This window comes from Panulirus ornatus, chromosome 21, assembly GCF_036320965.1.
Source record: "Panulirus ornatus isolate Po-2019 chromosome 21, ASM3632096v1, whole genome shotgun sequence".
NCBI lineage: Eukaryota > Metazoa > Arthropoda > Malacostraca > Decapoda > Palinuridae > Panulirus > Panulirus ornatus.
In genome coordinates, this window is record NC_092244.1 from 7,693,793 (window position 1) to 7,712,706 (window position 18,914).

The following is an 18,914-nucleotide window of genomic DNA, read 5'->3' on the forward strand; positions in this document are numbered from 1 at the left end:
GACACACCCAGCTCAAGCTGACAGCCATGGTAGCTTGGCTGCTGCCTCTCCTAGCGGGTACAACTGTGGCACCGGCCGTACTAGCACACACCTATAACATAGGTAAGATCATATACCACACCCTCCCTTGCCTCACCCGCTTATGTGATCCCCCTGCCTACTGCCTCCGGCCCGACTGATAAAATATATCGAAAGACCTTCGAAAGTTATTATTACCGTCTATCACGAGACGAGGGACATATGTTAGCTTCGGTACACGGAATAGAAAGTGACAAAAGCAGTGATCGGTAACCATTCATATACGACGCGATGACGTATTCAGTCCGTAGGGAACCTGTGGAGGTTGGCGTAAACTGTCTTACGGTGTACATAACCAGCAAATCATACAGCCAGGAGGTGGCTGAGCCAGCTGCTGACTACTACTTCTACTGGTCTCTGCCAACACCAGCCTCATCGCCACTGCACTCGACACCTCATCACCCGCTACTGAAGTCGTGTACAAAAAAAAAAAACATAGGCAAAAGTGAAAAATCAAGCAAGCTACGCACGGCAGGACAAACAAGTGTTACAAGCCCAACTTGATATGTTTCATCCTCGTCCTGTAGTTCGACCCCAACTTGGAATGTTCCAACCTCGTCCCCAAAAGAAACCTCTAAAGACTCTGTGTCAAGGATTACCGCGTCATTCTTAATTCTGACGCTGTGACCTACCACTGGGTGGAACCAGAAGCCATCAAGCACGGCAGTCTACCTCTCGTCGACTGTGTGTGGATAGGTTAGGTTCGCCCCACCTAATGCAATAAGAGCAACTACATTTTTGATATTTCAGTTAGGCTAGGGCACGGCCTGACTATAGCAGTTTGTGCAGCTAAATATATGGTTTTCTTATACCACGACATCTGAGGCCCTTCAGCACCTAAATACACTGAATCCCTCTTTTGTATTCATCAATACATTTTACTCAGTTTAACTGAATACCCATACATGTGTGTGTGTGTGTGTGTGTGTGTGTGTGTGTGTGTGATTATCACAACAGAATCACCACATGCAGCAGCAGTACACCAATCTCAATTTCGCTCACAGGTCACATGAAAATATTACATAGTTTATTCAAATAACCTATGAAGCTATTTGCACTATGTGCGAAATGATTATAGTGTTCCAAAATGCACGATCGGGATCTTCTTGCACAATGGTTAACTTAATGCTATGTTGTGTTAGGTTGGGTGAGGCTAGGTTAGATTGGGTAATTCTCTGTTAACTGACGGAAGAACATCCCGATCGCGTTATTCGTCCCAATATCCTTTGGTGTCAGGGGAAAACGAACGGAAGGATATCCATTGCCCCAACGTAGTTATGCTGGATGGGCGTGCCTGTCCTGTGAGGGTGTGAGAGAGGCACTCCGGCTAATGTTATTTGTTCGATCCACTCTGGTTTATTACTGGCAAATTGTAAAGGTAGTACAGAATCTATTTGCTAACACTTTTATGTTAGTGAATCAATATACAACTGATAATGGTTGATAATTATAAGTGATAATAATATAATCAAGAATGACGGGTACATTACGATGCCTGGTAACAATACTAAACTACTTAACAGAAGTTTTACATATCAGTTACCGAGATAAGATATATGAATTATCACTACTATACCCATGGTGCAACAAACTTCAAGAAATAGATTCCCTCCTTAAAAATCTCCAATAAGAAAAGATACATTCGAGCCAATCTCAGGGACACAGCGCCCTCCTCCTCAAATGGACAAACCTACTAGCAAGTTTAATGTCAAACGGGAGATCCCTGACCGGAGTCCAGACGCACTACGCTGCTAGGCTGTAGCACATCTTCCACCCCCGAGCCTAACGTTAGCTCGGCCACACACCACCGACGCGCCAAGCTTCGAGGGCTCTACCATGGCTGGAGAGGCTCTTGACATAACGTACAAATGCTCGTTGTATACCTGCTTTATATTCATTGTCTTGACACGCAGTAGTTTCCAACCCCTTACCTACCCCACATTACAGGAAGATATATGGCAAATATATTGTAAAATATGAGACACTGTTGTTCCTAGGATGAGATGTTAGTGATATATTCACGTCGGGGTTTCAGGGAAAGTACGTTCGGTTGATGGGAGTGACTAAGAAAAAAAAGATATATATATATATATATATATATATATATATATATATATATATATATATATATTTTTTTTTTTTTTTTTTTTTTTTTTATACTTTGTCGCTGTCTCCCGCGTTTGCGAGGTAGCGCAAGGAAACAGACGAAAGAAATGGCCCAACCCCCCCCCCCATACACATGTACATACACACGTCCACACACGCAAATATACATACCTACACAGCCTTCCATGGTTTACCCCAGACGCTTCACATGCCTTGCTTCAATCCACTGACAGCACGTCAACCCCTGTATACCACATGACTCCAATTCACTCTATTTCTTGCCCTCCTTTCACCCTCCTGCATGTTCAGGCCCCGATCACACAAAATCCTTTTCACTCCATCTTTCCACCTCCAATTTGGTCTCCCTCTTCTCCTCGTTCCCTCCACCTCCGACACATATATCCTCTTGGTCAATCTCTCCTCACTCATTCTCTCCATGTGCCCAAACCATTTCAAAACACCCTCTTCTGCTCTCTCAACCACGCTCTTTTTATTTCCACACATCTCTCTTACCCTTACGTTACTTACTCGATCAAACCACCTCACACCACACATTGTCCTCAAACATCTCATTTCCAGCACATCCATCCTCCTGCGCACATCTCTATCCATAGCCCACGCCTCGCAACCATACAACATTGTTGGAACCACTATTCCCTCAAACATACCCATTTTTGCTTTCCGAGATAATGTTCTCGACTTCCACACATTTTTCAAGGCTCCCAAAATTTTCGCCCCCTCCCCCACCCTATGATCCACTTCCGCTTCCATGGTTCCATCCGCTGACAGATCCACTCCCAGATATCTAAAACACTTCACTTCCTCCAGTTTTTCTCCATTCAAACTCACCTCCCAATTGACTTGACCCTCACCCCTATTGTACCTAATAACCTTGCTCTTATTCACATTTACTCTCAACTTTCTTCTTCCACACACTTTACCAAACTCAGTCACCAGCTTCTGCAGTTTCTCACATGAATCAGCCACCAGCGCTGTATCATCAGCGAACAACAACTGACTCACTTCCCAAGCTCTCTCATCCCCAACAGACTTCATACTTGCCCCTCTTTCCAGGACTCTTGCATTTACCTCCCTTACAACCCCATCCATAAACAAATTAAACAACCATGGAGACATCACACACCCCTGCCGCAAACCTACATTCACTGAGAACCAATCACTTTCCTCTCTTCCTACACGTACACATGCCTTACATCCTCGATAAAAACTTTTCACTGCTTCTAACAACTTGCCTCCCACACCATATATTCTTAATACCTTCCACAGAGCATCTCTATCAACTCTATCATATGCCTTCTCCAGATCCATATATGACCGCTTTCTCAAGGCGGCGTCGGCACTTTATTCCCACAATGACCGGCTTTGTCGTTTACCAGCTTTCCTAAACCACACCTGATGAGGCTGTTCCCGTGTAAGAACATCCCCTTACATCTCCAGGTTCAGTTCTACCATACATTCTCGACTTTCTTCCTCTTAAAAACACTCGGATAATCGGGTAATGGACTCCCGTGATGCAACGGTTAGCGTTCCCTACCGTGAAGCGTTCATGGGCCGCCCAAGGTCGAGCGTATAGGTTCGAATCCTGGTTGTGATAAGTCGGTCCTCAGTCAACCCAGCTGTTCATCTACCCCTAGGGGTTGGTCGATAAAATGGGTACCTTGCTCAGGCTAGGATATATATATATATATATATATATATATATATATATATATATATATATATATATATATATATATATATATGTATGCATATGTATAGGATGGCCTTAATCAGGGCCTCAGCGGACCGCGCCCTCTCAGCTAACATAGAAAAAAAGGTTCCAATTGCCTTGATCTGCGAATACCTTTGATTTGGGGAGTCAAGTGACATGGACTAATTAGACACACTTCAATCGAGTGGATTTTAGTTCCATTATTGACCTTCCATCCTATCTTTAGCTCTCTCTACTAACTCTTGAGGCCCAACATTTGACTAACGATATATCTACAATGACACTCCGAAACAAGCTTAACTTTTTAAGCAAAATAATTGGCACGCATGTCCATGGATAACTGGACAGTTGGCAATTACGAAGCTGTTTACTGTAAAACACCAATGCTTGTATTCCAGTTTTCCAGTGTCCAGCAATAACACTAGATGCTTGTTGACAATAAATTCCAAAATACAATCAAGTTTACTGTATTTCACATGACGCTTAAAAGCCATGTAGAGGCGAACGACGACAATGGAAGACTAACTGGCACAGTGTAACATAACAGACGTGTGGAGATAAGAGTGCCAATCGCGGATAACATAGTCTACCACAAGCTGGTCTGCAGATATCTCCAGACCTCCAACAGTTCTCCTGCTGTGTTGCCAACCCCAAATGGTATATGGGCGAGGATCATGCCACCCATTGATTCCTCTCGGTCGGTATCTTCCCGCAGCCTCTGTTAATTTGAAGGATATCAAGTCTCTCTCTCTCTCTCTCTCTCTCTCTCTCTCTCTCTCTCTCTCTCTCTCTCTCTCTCTCTCTCTCTCTCCCGGGTACTATATTTGCATCCATAAATATTCAAGAGCTAGGCATTTAGCCGCTGTTGCTAGCGGGGTGGAGAACAAGTCATTATTCTTTAAAAGGAATTCCCAAGTCTAGAGTAAGCGGTAATACACAGGAAAGAAAAGGTCTTTAAGATATCTATCCTACACGTAGGGCAAGAACGTGTCCAGGTGATACTGCCAGATCCACACCTGTGGTTACTCTGCTTCAGGAACAGCTTCCATCATTACTATAATCCATTTTCATATGCTGTTTGGACGACACCATTACACGAAAAGGAAGTTTTCTTCAGATACACTACTGAACAAGCTTCCCACGCTTCATGTGCGGTACTAAATCACATATATTTTCAGGCCGCTGTAGATCAACAACGAATCTAGCAATATCAGAGGAAGCAGTTGAACCTGTCGAAGATCAACAAGATATAAACAACCACATAAAAGGCAATGTGGTTAGGATTCTGATCACAACGGCGCTACAACGGTTGCTCGGGAACAAATCCATAAAGAAAACGTTTCGCAACTCGAACCGGTGAACTGGGCACATGAAAATCAAGAGATTTATTACCTTCTTGAACACGGAGAAGCGACCCTTGAGCACGACTTTCGACCCTTGGGCTTGAAAGCCTGGCCTAAAGATCTGGTGGCCCTTAAGGGTTAGGTCAAAGGCCAGGTGGTCATGCCAAAGGATCGTGCGCACCGTCGCGCTCACAGGGTTTAAAGCTAACCGAAGTAAATCCCGCAGCAGCTCTGCTGGTATTACCGCGTCGTTAACTGCATTAGTATGATAAGCCAGACTGCCCGTTTTTATCCGGCCGGAGCAACATACACGTGTATCCCTCGGGGGGTCAGGGGGAGATATGATAACACTACTACCCACGCATCACCCGCCTGCCGTAGATGGCGACGAAGAGGAGGCAGGGAATGTATATCCTCCCTTCTTGTATTACCACTTTCTAAACGTTGGGACTGAGGAACGAGGTATGAGGATTTCTCCTCGAAGGCTGTCGGAGTGTGTGTCCCTGATGCTAAAAGGCCTTACACAGCGAACAAAAAGGAGAACACACACTTCTCCGGCCTTGCCTCCCATCACGACTTGTGATCACTCCACACTAGCGGGTGGCTCCCGAACCAAAACCAGACAGATGAGTCAGCCATTTGCAGTACCACTCAGCAATGGGAATGAAGAATCATACATCAGTACAACCACATTTCGGCGGCACCGAGTGGCGTAGATGCAGCCACATAAGTAGAATGACGAGGCTGTGTATAATGCGCAACACTCCCTCTGCTGATTTACCCAATATTGTTACCGTTGTGCCATTTGGAACTGCCATTCCATGAGATCAGGCGATGAAGCGGGTGGCTACCGTTAGCCTTCGTTAATCCTGACTCCTTCTGTGTATCGGAGGCGAATGTCAGCAGAAAGTTCAATGTGACAAGGAGAATATCTGCGCTGTGCAAGCTGATGGCACAGCACAACTTCCAAGGTTAAGCTGGATTCTCAACCTCAACTGACCAGTCTGGTGTGATCCTCATTTTCCATCTTTTTATTTCATGTTAACAACTATTGACGGATTTTTTTTTCCCCTAACCTCCACATTTTCTCACGCTAGCATTGCAAAACCAACCATGATGTGCGAGAGGGACCTACACACACACACACACACACACACACACACACACACACACACACACACACACAGAGGAAAATGAAAGACGGAAATCGAAGAAAAATAATCTCGGGGAGTTGGAAAGAAGAGAGGATAGTAAGGGGAGGAATGGAGAAGAGATCAGGGAAGGTAAATGGAACAGGGAAGAGAAATTAAGTATGTGAAAGTAAAGCGAGGACCTTAGATTTAAGTCATGTACAAAATCATAAAAGAAAAAATATGGAATCTATCATGACAGGTTATGTAAGACGCACAACATGCAAACTGGATGCACAAGGGTGAGAATACAATCGTTTGATTAGCTTAATGGTTGGTAAACCAATGGAAACCATTATTCGGAATGTCACTGTAAACTATGTCGAGAACCACCACTTAATGAACGACTCTCGGTTTAATTTTCGACGAAATCACTGATTTATACAAATCTACGTGATTTCTTTTATGAAACAATCAATATGTATGATAAGCGTTCAGCAGATAATGTCATCTATTTAGATTTTAAATAAGAATTCAACACAATTCCTCATCAAGGGCTACGAACAAAAGTTAAGTCAAATGGTACAGATGGGGCTGTACTTCCATGGTATATATATATATATATATATATATATATATATATATATATATATATATATATATATATATATATATATCATGGTGTTCTTTTACTATTAGAAACGACGCTGCATGAAAGAGCAAAATCACCTGATTACCATCTTGGATAACTGACGGTTCTCACAAGACCTAATCTAAGACGGTAACCGGTAGATTAAAACGGTTCAAAAATACTCCGGTTATTCACACACCGAAACGTTCACACGGAACGAATAAGCTCCATTAAGATCATACTTTATGGTCTAGGCTAAGAATAAAAAGAATCCTATTTTTCTTGGCCCGAGAAGTTATTTATTGGTGCTCGCATTATCGAGAGAAAAAAACAGATATCAGCCAACACCGGAATTTATGATCATTGCACAGAAACGCAGGTATTTCTGAGTAATCTGTGGACTGGTACTGAGAAGACTTGTATTGTTAGAGAAGTCACAATAACTCGGGTGAGTAGTGTGAATGAGCCGCTGACATATTCCTTCAGCATTTCTCAAAACAAAGATTCTTTTTCCCCCCTAACAATAATGGCACCGATTATAACTTGGTACCCACCATAAGTTCCAGACTCCAACGGGGGAAAAAAAAATAAGTGCCACTCGTTCTTCCAGCGTCACTTGAAGGAGGATGGATTCCTAGAGTGTGTAAAACATCTAAAGGTATACGACTGTAGCAGTCTACCCTACATAGAAGCAGAATATATTCTGTATCAGCCAACTCTAGATATGCCGCCGTTCACCCAGTCTCTGTGGGGGCGGTGTGACTTGGGGGCAGGCGTGACCTTACCATCTGGTACGCAAGTAACCGACTCTCGAAAGGAGAGGTCAGGGTGCACATGGGTTACTGTAGCACCCAAACAAACCCATGGAGGAGGTGACAGAGCCACAAAGACAGAACGATTCATGTTGAAGTGAGAGAGAGAGAGAGAGAGGGGAGGTGTCACGTGGGACTTTATTTGTCTTAATCCTATCAAGATGATGGGACAAACTGCCTTTACGATAAAGATAAGGTATCAGCAGCAGCACCCGAGAAAGAATACGACGTCAGCACCGATCCGCATTTCATTTTTCCTTTATTTATCTCTTTGTCCTTCAGACCTAAAAAGAAAGGCAAGGAAAAAAATTGCGAAAGAGAATATTTGTTGACGCCTTTTTTAAGTGTTATAAAAAGAATACATTGTAAAGTGCCAGTTTTAATTACGACTCTGTGAACTCTTTTTTTCATTCGCTTTTCAATATCCAGTAAAACAGTGCAATCCATTTCGCTTCACAACTTGATACAGACTTCCCACGTAATGTCTAAAAATCCGACGTATGTTCCCTCAACCCTTAGGTAGGACGTTGTGACCTTTAGGTATAAAGGCCCGGCCTTTGATTTTACCATTAAAGGCCAGGCCAAAAGGCCAGCCCATCATAGCTAATGGGTTGTAACGTCATGATCAAGGGTTTGAAAAATATACAGCTGCCATGTCGTCTCGTGAGGGAGCCGGCTGTAGAAACAGTAAGTTAAACTACATACACCCATCCATTTTCTTCGTGGGCCAATTCCATCAACATAAAAACCTGCATTTTAGGAAAAGGTTCGTGAAAATTTACAGTCGTCTCTTGAAATCGTATTTCTCCTAAATCTAAATCTCCGAGTGTCATGTCTAATCCTCGTCAAAATCTGAAAAGGCCACCATGTCAACATGTCACCTGCGACATGGGAAGAAGTCACATCGGTAGCATTAAACATTCAACACAGTCTGTCCCATATCCAGGAACACATGATCTAAATGTACCATAAACTTCACAGCAAACATTACGCTTCGTAAACTTAGTGGAAACTAAAAATTTTCAGACATTTCTTCATACATTTTTTTCAGGCCCATTAGCACCATTTCATCGACTCATTCTTGCGAAAATATTATCATATATATACATATATATATATATATATATATATATATATATATATATATATATATACAGAGAGAGAGAGAGAGAGAGAGAGAGAGAGAGAGAGAGAGAGAGAGAGAGAGAGAGAGAGAGAGAGAGAGAGAGAGAGAATATCTCTTAAGGCTATAAAATAACAATTATCCACTAGTTTTAATACAGAAAAAGAAATATTAAAAGGACGTCTGGGGGGGGGAAAACTGTTCTATTCACGACAACATGAATATCTTATGTAGTGTTTTCTTTTTCTTTTTTCTTTTTTTTTTCAGGGCCAGACACCAGCAACTTCAACGCCACTTTTAACATTTTTTTTTATATGTAAATTGTTAATCGTGCAACACTCAAGACTTTGTCACGTCACCAGCCAGCCCCACTTCCTCCGTTCATCAGCTTCAGCCAATACTTTTACTGATCACACACACGCACACACATACACAGAGAAGAGTAAGGGGTGACCTGATCACAACTTCTTAGCTTTCAATGAATGGAATAAAATTCATGAAAAAATTGCGAATGATGACGACGTCCAATTGTTTAAACATTACAGGAACAGTGAAGGTTCCAGAGATAGGGACCTACAAGCGGAGAAATCCTTCTCTAGGACGTCTGTACAATACATATAGGTCTATCAAATACACACACAGACACAAATACAACTACACACACACACACACACATACAAACACACACACACACACACACACAAAAGAGTGTGTCCACTCACCGAACGAAAAATCAGTACGGTGTATGTCAAGGTAATGTATAATTTGGACCCAATGAATAATTGTTTGTTTGTCTGTCCCAGTGCAGAAATATCACACACACACACATGGCTGCACGCGAGCACACATGGCAATGTTCATATTCAAGGTGCTGTCCAGCGACGAGCAAGCGTGCTAATACCAACTAACCCCAAAAGACTATATACACACCTGAAGGCACCGGGCGATAGTCAGGTGTGGAGGGCTGGCTAGGTGTGGAGGGCTGTGGTACACTCCTTTTCTCGTGAACAGCAAAACATCTGTATCATACTTCACAAAATAAACACATAGCGTTTTTCTTTAGCGGAATTCTCCCAATATATTTTTTATTTTGCATATCTTTTCCAAGACATGTTATCAAAGGATCAAAACTTTAACAAAATGCAACGACTCAAACAAGGACCAAAGTTAACCTTAGCTCTACAACATTTGTTGACGATTGTTGTTTACAGACGAGAGACACTAACCTCTTCATGAACATTTTATTCAAAATATGGAGAAGAAAATGATAAAACATTTCTGAACTCGAGTGTGTTACGCCGACAGCAGCTGAAAGCAGGGAACGTCCAGAGGAGGGGAAGAAAGATGGTACCAAATATTAATAGAACTGAATTATAAGGGAAAAGCTAAAAGCCTCAACTTTGCCTGCCATGGAAGAGAGAAGAGGACGGGGTGACCTGATCACAACCTTCAAGTTTTTGAACCAGACTGATGACGCAAAGTGAACATTTCTTCGAGACGACAGAACATCACATGAAATTAAACAAGAAAACTGTAAGAAAAAAGAAAATAAAAACCCACAAAATAAAAGTGTGTGGATGAAGTGAATAAAGTGAAAGAGGATGTGATCTATGCAAACATCACAGAATTCTAAGTTTAAAAGACTTTCCAACACTGGAGAATGTTTAAGAGATAAGTCACCTCCACGGGTGTAGAACTCCCTCCTCCCGTCATGTACAAATTGGTAGTTAAAACACACCTGGGGTACGTCACCCGTGCTGCCACATACACACACACTCAGTGGGAACAACAGTTACCATAAACCTCTATCCACCAGTGCTCCCCAAACAAAATCTCTCTCTCTCTCTCTCTCTCTCTCTCTCTCTCTCTCTCTCTCTCTCTCTCTCTCTCTCTCTCTCTCTCTCTCTCTCTCTCGTATGAGAGCCTGACGGAGATGAGTGTAAAGCTGAGATCGTCAGAATAGGGCGAGCGGGAGACCCTTATTGGTGAGGCTGATGGCCGACCCGACCTGAAGGAGTAGCCAAGTATCCGACACACACACACACACACACCTATCTTCCTACCCCACCTGGTTATCTCTGAGTGGCGCTTCTCATGTCATCAATTACTTATTATTAGTTATTATTATTATTATTATTATTATTATTATTATCATTATTATTATTATTATTATTGATTATTTTACTGTTGGGTTGTTACTTTACCGAGCATTTTGGGTTAGATCTCCATGCTCTTCATCCAGGAGAGAGAGAGAGAGAGAGAGAGAGAGAGAGAGAGAGAGAGAGAGAGAGAGAGAGAGAGAGAGAGAGAGAGAGAGAGAGGGGTTTATCTGTGAACAATTACGGGGAGACAGATTGACCAGATATGAAACTTGATAGGAGACAACATAGTGCGGGAGGAGACCCAGAGGAAGGGAGCTCGCACGCCAGCCTCGATGCACAAACACAGACGAACATAGACAAAATCCAAAACAAACAAACAAACAAAAAAAGATGGGGGTTTATACCGTGGCTAATCACGTACAGGAGCGTCGTGTCTGGGTGAAGTGACGAACGCTCTGGTCGCCCATGTTTTCCAAGCGCGTTGCGTACGCACTCTAAATAGAGCTTTGTATATATCAGCGAGGCAGTATAGTTCACGAATTCTCTGCTTACTCTAGTCCTTTCATCTTCGACACGCCCGACGAAGGTGTGATACACTATGTAGGAGCTCGACTGCGAGGCACGCCACATCCTAGTGTGATCGCTAACTCACGAGCGAACGTGGCGGGAACACACCCCTCGACTGAGAGTGGCTCAAAAAGGCAGGGGCAATGCGACGACAACATGAGTGACTCACGATCGTGAGTGACACTGTCGAGTCGCTAACACTGCACCATGAGTAACTCGAAATCGTGAGTTACGCTGTGGAGTGACGATGATGCTTTAGTGACTCACGCGTATGAGTAACAGGGCCATGAGTCACTTCGACGGCACTATTCCATCATGAATAATGCATCAACTTGAGTTCATATTTACCCACGTGTGATAATGACGTGTGACCGACACTAAATATGTGACTGTAACACCCCAGATATGAAACTGTGCCACATGTGAAACCAAGCCATGTGTGACACTGGTTCACACGTGACACAAAACTCTATCACTAACGTTACCCTATGTGCAGTACCGGCAGTAGTAATGATGACACAGGATACTGACTGACATGCTTCATGAGTGACACCGGATTATGAATGGCAGTAAACTGTGCATGACACGATTCTATACGAGGCTCGACCTCTGTCATCTCCGAGACGACACACACCTGAGGAGCTATGATTCAGTTTCTTCATTCTTACCCGAAGATCTTTTCACTCCAAACGGCCATGATTGGTGCATGTTCCATGAGTGACACTTAAACCATCTCATGACTGACTCTACAACGCCAGCCCATGATTGACGCTACAACACCAGCCCATGACTGACGCAACAACAACAGCGTATGACTGACGCAACAACACTAGCGCATGACCGACGCTACAACACCAGCCCATGATTGACGCAACAACAACAGCGTATGACTAATGCTACAACACCAGCCCATGATTGACGCAACAAAAACAGCGTATGACTGACGCTACAACACCAGCCCATGACCGACGCTACAACGCCAACCCATGACCGACGCTACATCATCAACCATTAGATATTCATATCTTGTGATGTACAGCAATAATTTTTGCAGTCTTTGGGATCGCTTTGCAAGTCGCCAAATCGGGAGATAAACGACGAGAGGACACACACACACACACACACACACACACACACACATATATATATATGGAGAAAAAGCACTACAACTCGCGAAAGGTACGAAAAATCAAAATTCCAGAGAAAAATCATAATTAGGGTTTAAAAAAAAGGAAAAAAGGCTGTCTGATATTACAGGATGTAATTTTAAGTTCCCTGATAATCACGCGTCCTCCACTTTCCCCTCACAAAGGTAAATTCTCAACCAGGCTCCCAAAGTTTTACATCACATCTAGAACTACACACACACACACACACACACACACACACACACACACACACACACAAACACACACACACACACACACACACACACACACACACATATTATCTTTCCTTGAATTCTTCACAAAGAATCAACTTACACTTCAGTCTCCACAGACGACCATGAGATTAGAAACGTCATGTGTGACACCAGCCGATGTGTGCAACTGCATCATATGTCAAGCTAGTCCTTCAGTGACACTGTAGGAGAAATACCTTGAGTGACACCCACCCGAGAACGACGCTGAGTCATATATGAAACCATCCCCTCGATTGGCATCACATGGAAACAGTATGCGTTATGACACCTGCCCATAACTGGCACTACGTTCGGTATAGTTGTACGCACTGGCCGCCTCACCCTCCGGCAACCGTAGGTGAAGCAGGCGGCCTGTACGTGATGGTCAATATGTGCCAAGGGAGGAACACTAAGGCCCTCTATAAACACTGTGTCAATGAGGGATACTAAGCCCCTCCACACAGCAACGTGTCAAGGGTTGATACGAAGGCCCTCCACACATGTGTCATGGGGAACACTACGGCCCTCCACACATGTGTCATGGGGAACACTACGGCCCTCCACACATGTCATGGAGAACACTACGGCCCTCCACACATGTCATGGAGAACACTACGGCCCTCAACACATGTCATGCGGAACACTACGGCACTGAACACAACAATGTGAGGGTATTTTCCGTCACGCTTGCTCGTGCTAGACAAGCCGGGCTCAGTATGTATGTCCACGTCCATAATGCATGAGCATATTATGTTTACACACTCCCGCGAAACATGTCAACTAGAAATGATGAATAACTCGCGTATCTTCCGAATAAAGCGCTGCGGCGCACATTGTATCATGGATATGCTGGATTAGGGAGGTTTGCAAAGCATTGTTGAGCAACATGACTAAAGTCTATATATATATATATATATATATAAGGTGTGAGCCGTGTGACAGCCAACGAACAGATGAGGTAAAAGTGTCTTTATGATATTCACAACACCCTCTTCGTAGTGCTGACTCATTATATACCCCTCCTCGTATTGATTCTTTATACATACCTCGTATTGATTCATTATACACCCCTCCTCGTATTGATTCATTATACACCCCTCCTCGTATTGATTCATTATACACCCCTCCTCGTATTGATTCATTATACACCCCTCCTCGTATTGATTCATTATACACCCCTCCTCGTATTGATTCATTATACACCCCTCCTCGTATTGATTCATTATACACCCCTAGTATTGATTCATTATACACCCCTCCTCGTATTGATTCATTGTACGTCCCTCCTCGTACTGATTCACTATACACTCCATACTGATTCCTTGTGCTGATTTACTTCTTCATACTCGTGTTCACATCACCGCCATCAAAATGTCTTCCACAAGAGGTACATTACGCCATGTCTGTTCAATATAATCCATTATACTTGTGATAGAACGTAATCACCTACAGTAAAACACCAGGACAAATAACATTAATAACTAGTCAATTACTGGCAGCCATAACAGCGTTCTTTTACAACATGCATCACGTCTATAATAATGCCACTTATCTAATAACATCAATCTGGTTTCACCCCCGTGATAAAGCAGTAACCACAACGATTTCAGAAGCACATCAGCTAAAATCCAGTGGACCTGCTGAACCAGTGGAGAATTAAGGCAGAGAGACAGGAATAAACTTATACATGGGCAACAGTTGACGGTGTACCCTCCATGAGATATAATGTCCTCTCATCTCTCCCTTCCAACCCAAATGTTCTTTCAGAGGCAGGGTCTCCTCTCTAACCCCTCCAATGCGTCACATCCCAACAGCTGTGGTGCACGACAACTGGTACCAGAGCAAAGCGGGGCGCTACCATGACGTGATGATCAACACGGTTCTCGGAGAGATCACCGCCGTCAACCCCTCCGTCAGGTTCTTCACCAGGGCCCTCCACGACCTCCCTGCCCGCGACCTCCGCACTTTCATCGTGAACAGTGAGTCTCCCCTCCCCACCCGCCATGGTGTCAGGGCACAGTTTCTGTCTCTACGGCGTGGTCATATGTAACTTTCCTGATGTCTGTACTTTTGCCATGCGAAAGTACGAATGACAACTCTTTATCATTCCTAACGTGACTGTGGACATTTCCTCCCTGCTGCGCAAACTAGACTAACAGTTGAGTAACAATACTTTCTTACACAGAGATAGAAAAATAAACGTCGATTTATCTACGACTCGGCAATATCTTGACTGACAATACATACATTCTCCACTACCTCATTTAGCCCACCTTAACCTTCTTAAGAGAGATGTAGCGTCCTACTGCTGCCACTGGGTAACACTGGCCATCGCTGTAGTTTCACCCTGACTCTACTGACTGCATTATACAGGCCCTCTGGATATCCATTATTTCGTTTCCAGCCATCATTAGGGAGTCTAAAACTTGACCTTGATCCTAGTTTTCTTTCTCATCATTTTCTTTGAGAGCTGAGACTCTCATGAGAGGTCCTCCTCCTGCCTTGGAACATTTACCAAATGAAGGGGATAACACACAACCTCCCCACCAAGCACACGAGCATTAACATATGTCCACAGGTATATATCGACTAATCAAGTGACTGTTACGCCATGCAGAAGTTACCAACTGAAGGGAACCACTTGCATCCGACATGCACACAATAATAGCAAACGCTCCCACGTATTTTAACTAATTAGTTGATCATTAAGCCTTACAGTAATTACTAAATGAAGGGAATTATTTCCATCCGCTACATCTAAGTATACACGTGAATATTCCTGCCTCGTGAGCCCCTATTATTGAGCTCCCGCAGCGTTCAGGAAGTCAGCCACGTCTCCATCGGGCCAGGCCATACACACGTTGCCTAAAGCCAGTATATGTGAGCAACGATACTAGACAGTGACTCTCTTTGGTTCACAGCTGGAAATCCTGTTAAATTTTTCACATTTGTAACAGTTCGCGAGATTCCAATTCGGATGCTTTCCAATATTGATATCTAATTCCTAACTTCCTCGTCAGAATACAAGTCTATAGTTTAAAGGATTATACAGGATCGTAATGAAGGGTGAGGTCTGCTGCTGGTGTTGGTGTTCGTTGGTGTAGTCTTCCTGCTACTGGCCGGGCAGTGCTCACACAGTCCCCAAGCCTGACACAGAAGAGCAGCGGGTGCGTAGTTTAAAAGCATCGTGATGGTCGTGCAAGGCACTAGGTACCCTTCAGCCCAGTAGCCATGGGCGTACGCGACCCTCAAGCACGACGGCACGACTCTTGTGCACGACGGTACGACTCCAGAACACGACAGTACGACCACCGAGCACGACAGTACTACCCTCGAGCACAGAACCTTCCGTTACAGCTCTATAGTATGACTGTGGAATTCCGCTGCTCAGTTGATGTTCTTATATACAAAAGTTTACATCAATAAAACGACAACTCTTCTATCCCCTCTCACATCCTGGTCTTCACAGCAAGCCATAAAGTCGAACTGGACACACTACCGGATCACTTTCCCCCTGGTGGAGTATCACATGCCGTTGTATTTTCGTGCCACACTACGTGATAATACGATCCAGTACCAAGGTGAAAGAGGCTCTCAGTGCAATACGACGGCGGAGAAAGGTTTCCCGAGCGTATTCTAAGATTTTATACATCCAAGACTCAGGTGAGTTCAGGATCTCCCGGTCGATAAAAACCTCAATTACCATCAAAAAATAATGACGGCCCCGGAACGGATATGCCTGGAATGGCTGATTATACAGACCGCACAGCGATCAACCTCTAACCTGAGCAGCTTCTGCACACCAGTCGAACGGTGTGTCGGACCAGAGTTTACCTTAACCAGAACAGTTCACCCACACCAGAGTTTACCTTAACCAGAACAGTCACCCACACCAGAGTTTACCTTAACCAGAACAGTCACCTACACCAGAGTTAACCTTAACCAGAACAGTCACCCACACCAGAGTTAACCTTAACCAGAACAGTCACCCACACCTGAGTTTACCTTAACCAGAACAGTTCACCCACACCAGAGTTAACCTTAACCAGAACAGTTCACCCACACCAGAGTTTACCTTAACCAGAACAGTCATCCACAACAGAGTTTACCTTAACCAGAATAGTCACCCACACCAGAGTTTACCTTAACCAAAACAGCCATCCACAACAGAATTTACCTTAACCAGAACAGCCATCCACAACAGAGTTTACCTTAACCAGAACAGCTATCCACAAGTGGCAAGAAAAATTACCGAGAGCTTACATGTCTGACCACATCGATCAACTGTTGTTCCGTCATTCCCTTAAATCGTACATACTTCCAGACGCACAAACCCAAGGTTTTGTGTGTCAACTTTCTACAACCTCAGTTATTGAGTGACTGATCCGTTTCCTATTGCATTCATCAATGGCTACTTAACCACAACTTCAATCATTCTGTCACCTTTATCTTTCAGGTTTCTCCTACTTTCACGAAACAGATAGTAGCATCCATCCCATAGTCACACGAGACAGACAGAACCAGACATCTCGCTGTACCACAAAACAGAGTCAGGTTATCTCGTAGCTTCACGAAACGGACCCAACCCTGAGAGTACCCTAATGGTGCACAGGTCCTGACAGATTGCGTACCACAAAACACACCAACTGCATGGCGAAAGAGAACGTGTTAGAGTGGCTCCCTATCCAAGCAATTACCGTAATTCAATCCCAGGATGACGCGAGACTCGATCCGTGGGATGATGGTCCCGCCCACTCGATGTCAAAGGGCCGGGTCATCGTACCCACGGTTCGTGTCGTCGTGCTCAAGGATCCAACCCTTGTAACCCGAGGAATGAAAATTACGACTCCAACACATACCTTGCGCCTCACAGACCACACTCAGGTCTCATGAGAACCTGAAACTATGGTCTGTCTGTACTCAGACTGCTAATGGAAAGTTCAAAAACATTCCTCCCCCCCTTTCAAAGGACAGAAACAAGAAAAATAGTCCAATCTTCAACAGGGCGGCATGTTTAGCCAACCTAGTCACTAATATCGTGCCCGCTTACCATTTGCAGCTCCTGAGGAATGGAGGTTCACCAGGTGAGCACTTGGGATAATCATGGGCTTTCTCTCCTTGTTATTTATTGGCCCTTCAAAAGCCAATCTATATCCAAGGTTAAGGTATCCTAGTATGCACTCCACCAACCCACCACCCACAGGTAGCGCCTCTCTCTCTCTCTCTCTCTCTCTCTCTCTCTCTCTCTCTCTCTCTCTCTCTCTCTCTCTCTCTCTCTCTCCCCAAGACGTACACTGCTGGGGTTCCCTTCATGAAGACAAAGATAAAGGTAAAAAAGCAGAGCAGGGACTGTGTGTGTGTGAGAGAGAGAGAGAGAGAGAGAGAGAGAGAGAGAGAGAGAGAGAGAGAGAGAGAGAGAGAGAGAGAGAGAGAGAGAGAGGCTACCTTCGACGGAATTACGCCATACGTTGCCAATATACTGTCCATGTAGTGTGTGTTGCGTTATCAAAGTGGGTGATGGTCACGTGTGGTGCCGCCGACAGCGACGCGAGCGTGGGCGGGTGTGGTGGCGCTGGGCGGATGCCGGGCGCAGCGGGCGGTGGCGCTGGTGGAGGCCGAGCTGTCCACGCCCGTCCTCTTCGTGGCCTGGAGCTCCTGCCAGGGGGTCACGCACCAGGGAGAGAACACCGTCATCCTCAGCGATATTAAGGTAAGGCCGGGACGTGTGGGGGGAAAGGGAGGGGAGGGAGAAGGGAAGAGAAAGAACAAAGAAAATAGGAAGAAGAAAGACTTACAATGGCAAAGGTAATGGAAGGTAAGTGGAACGTGTCAGTAAACATACATAAGCCAAGGTTTAAATGAAACGAAATAAGTGTAGACACGCACAA

At 44.3% G+C, this 18,914-nt stretch overlaps 1 protein-coding gene across 1 annotated transcript in view; it reads left to right on the forward strand.

The window, feature by feature from the left end:
* The window catches only part of LOC139756208 (glutamate receptor ionotropic, delta-2-like), a 37,154-nt gene continuing 18,240 nt past the window's right edge, over positions 1-18,914 (forward strand). Inside the window, exons 1-3 of the mRNA XM_071675372.1 lie at positions 1-102; positions 14,841-15,005; positions 18,570-18,736. Coding sequence (XP_071531473.1) covers positions 27-102; positions 14,841-15,005; positions 18,570-18,736 — 408 coding nt within the window. The 5' untranslated portion in view covers positions 1-26. The remainder of the gene's footprint in view (positions 103-14,840; positions 15,006-18,569; positions 18,737-18,914) is intronic.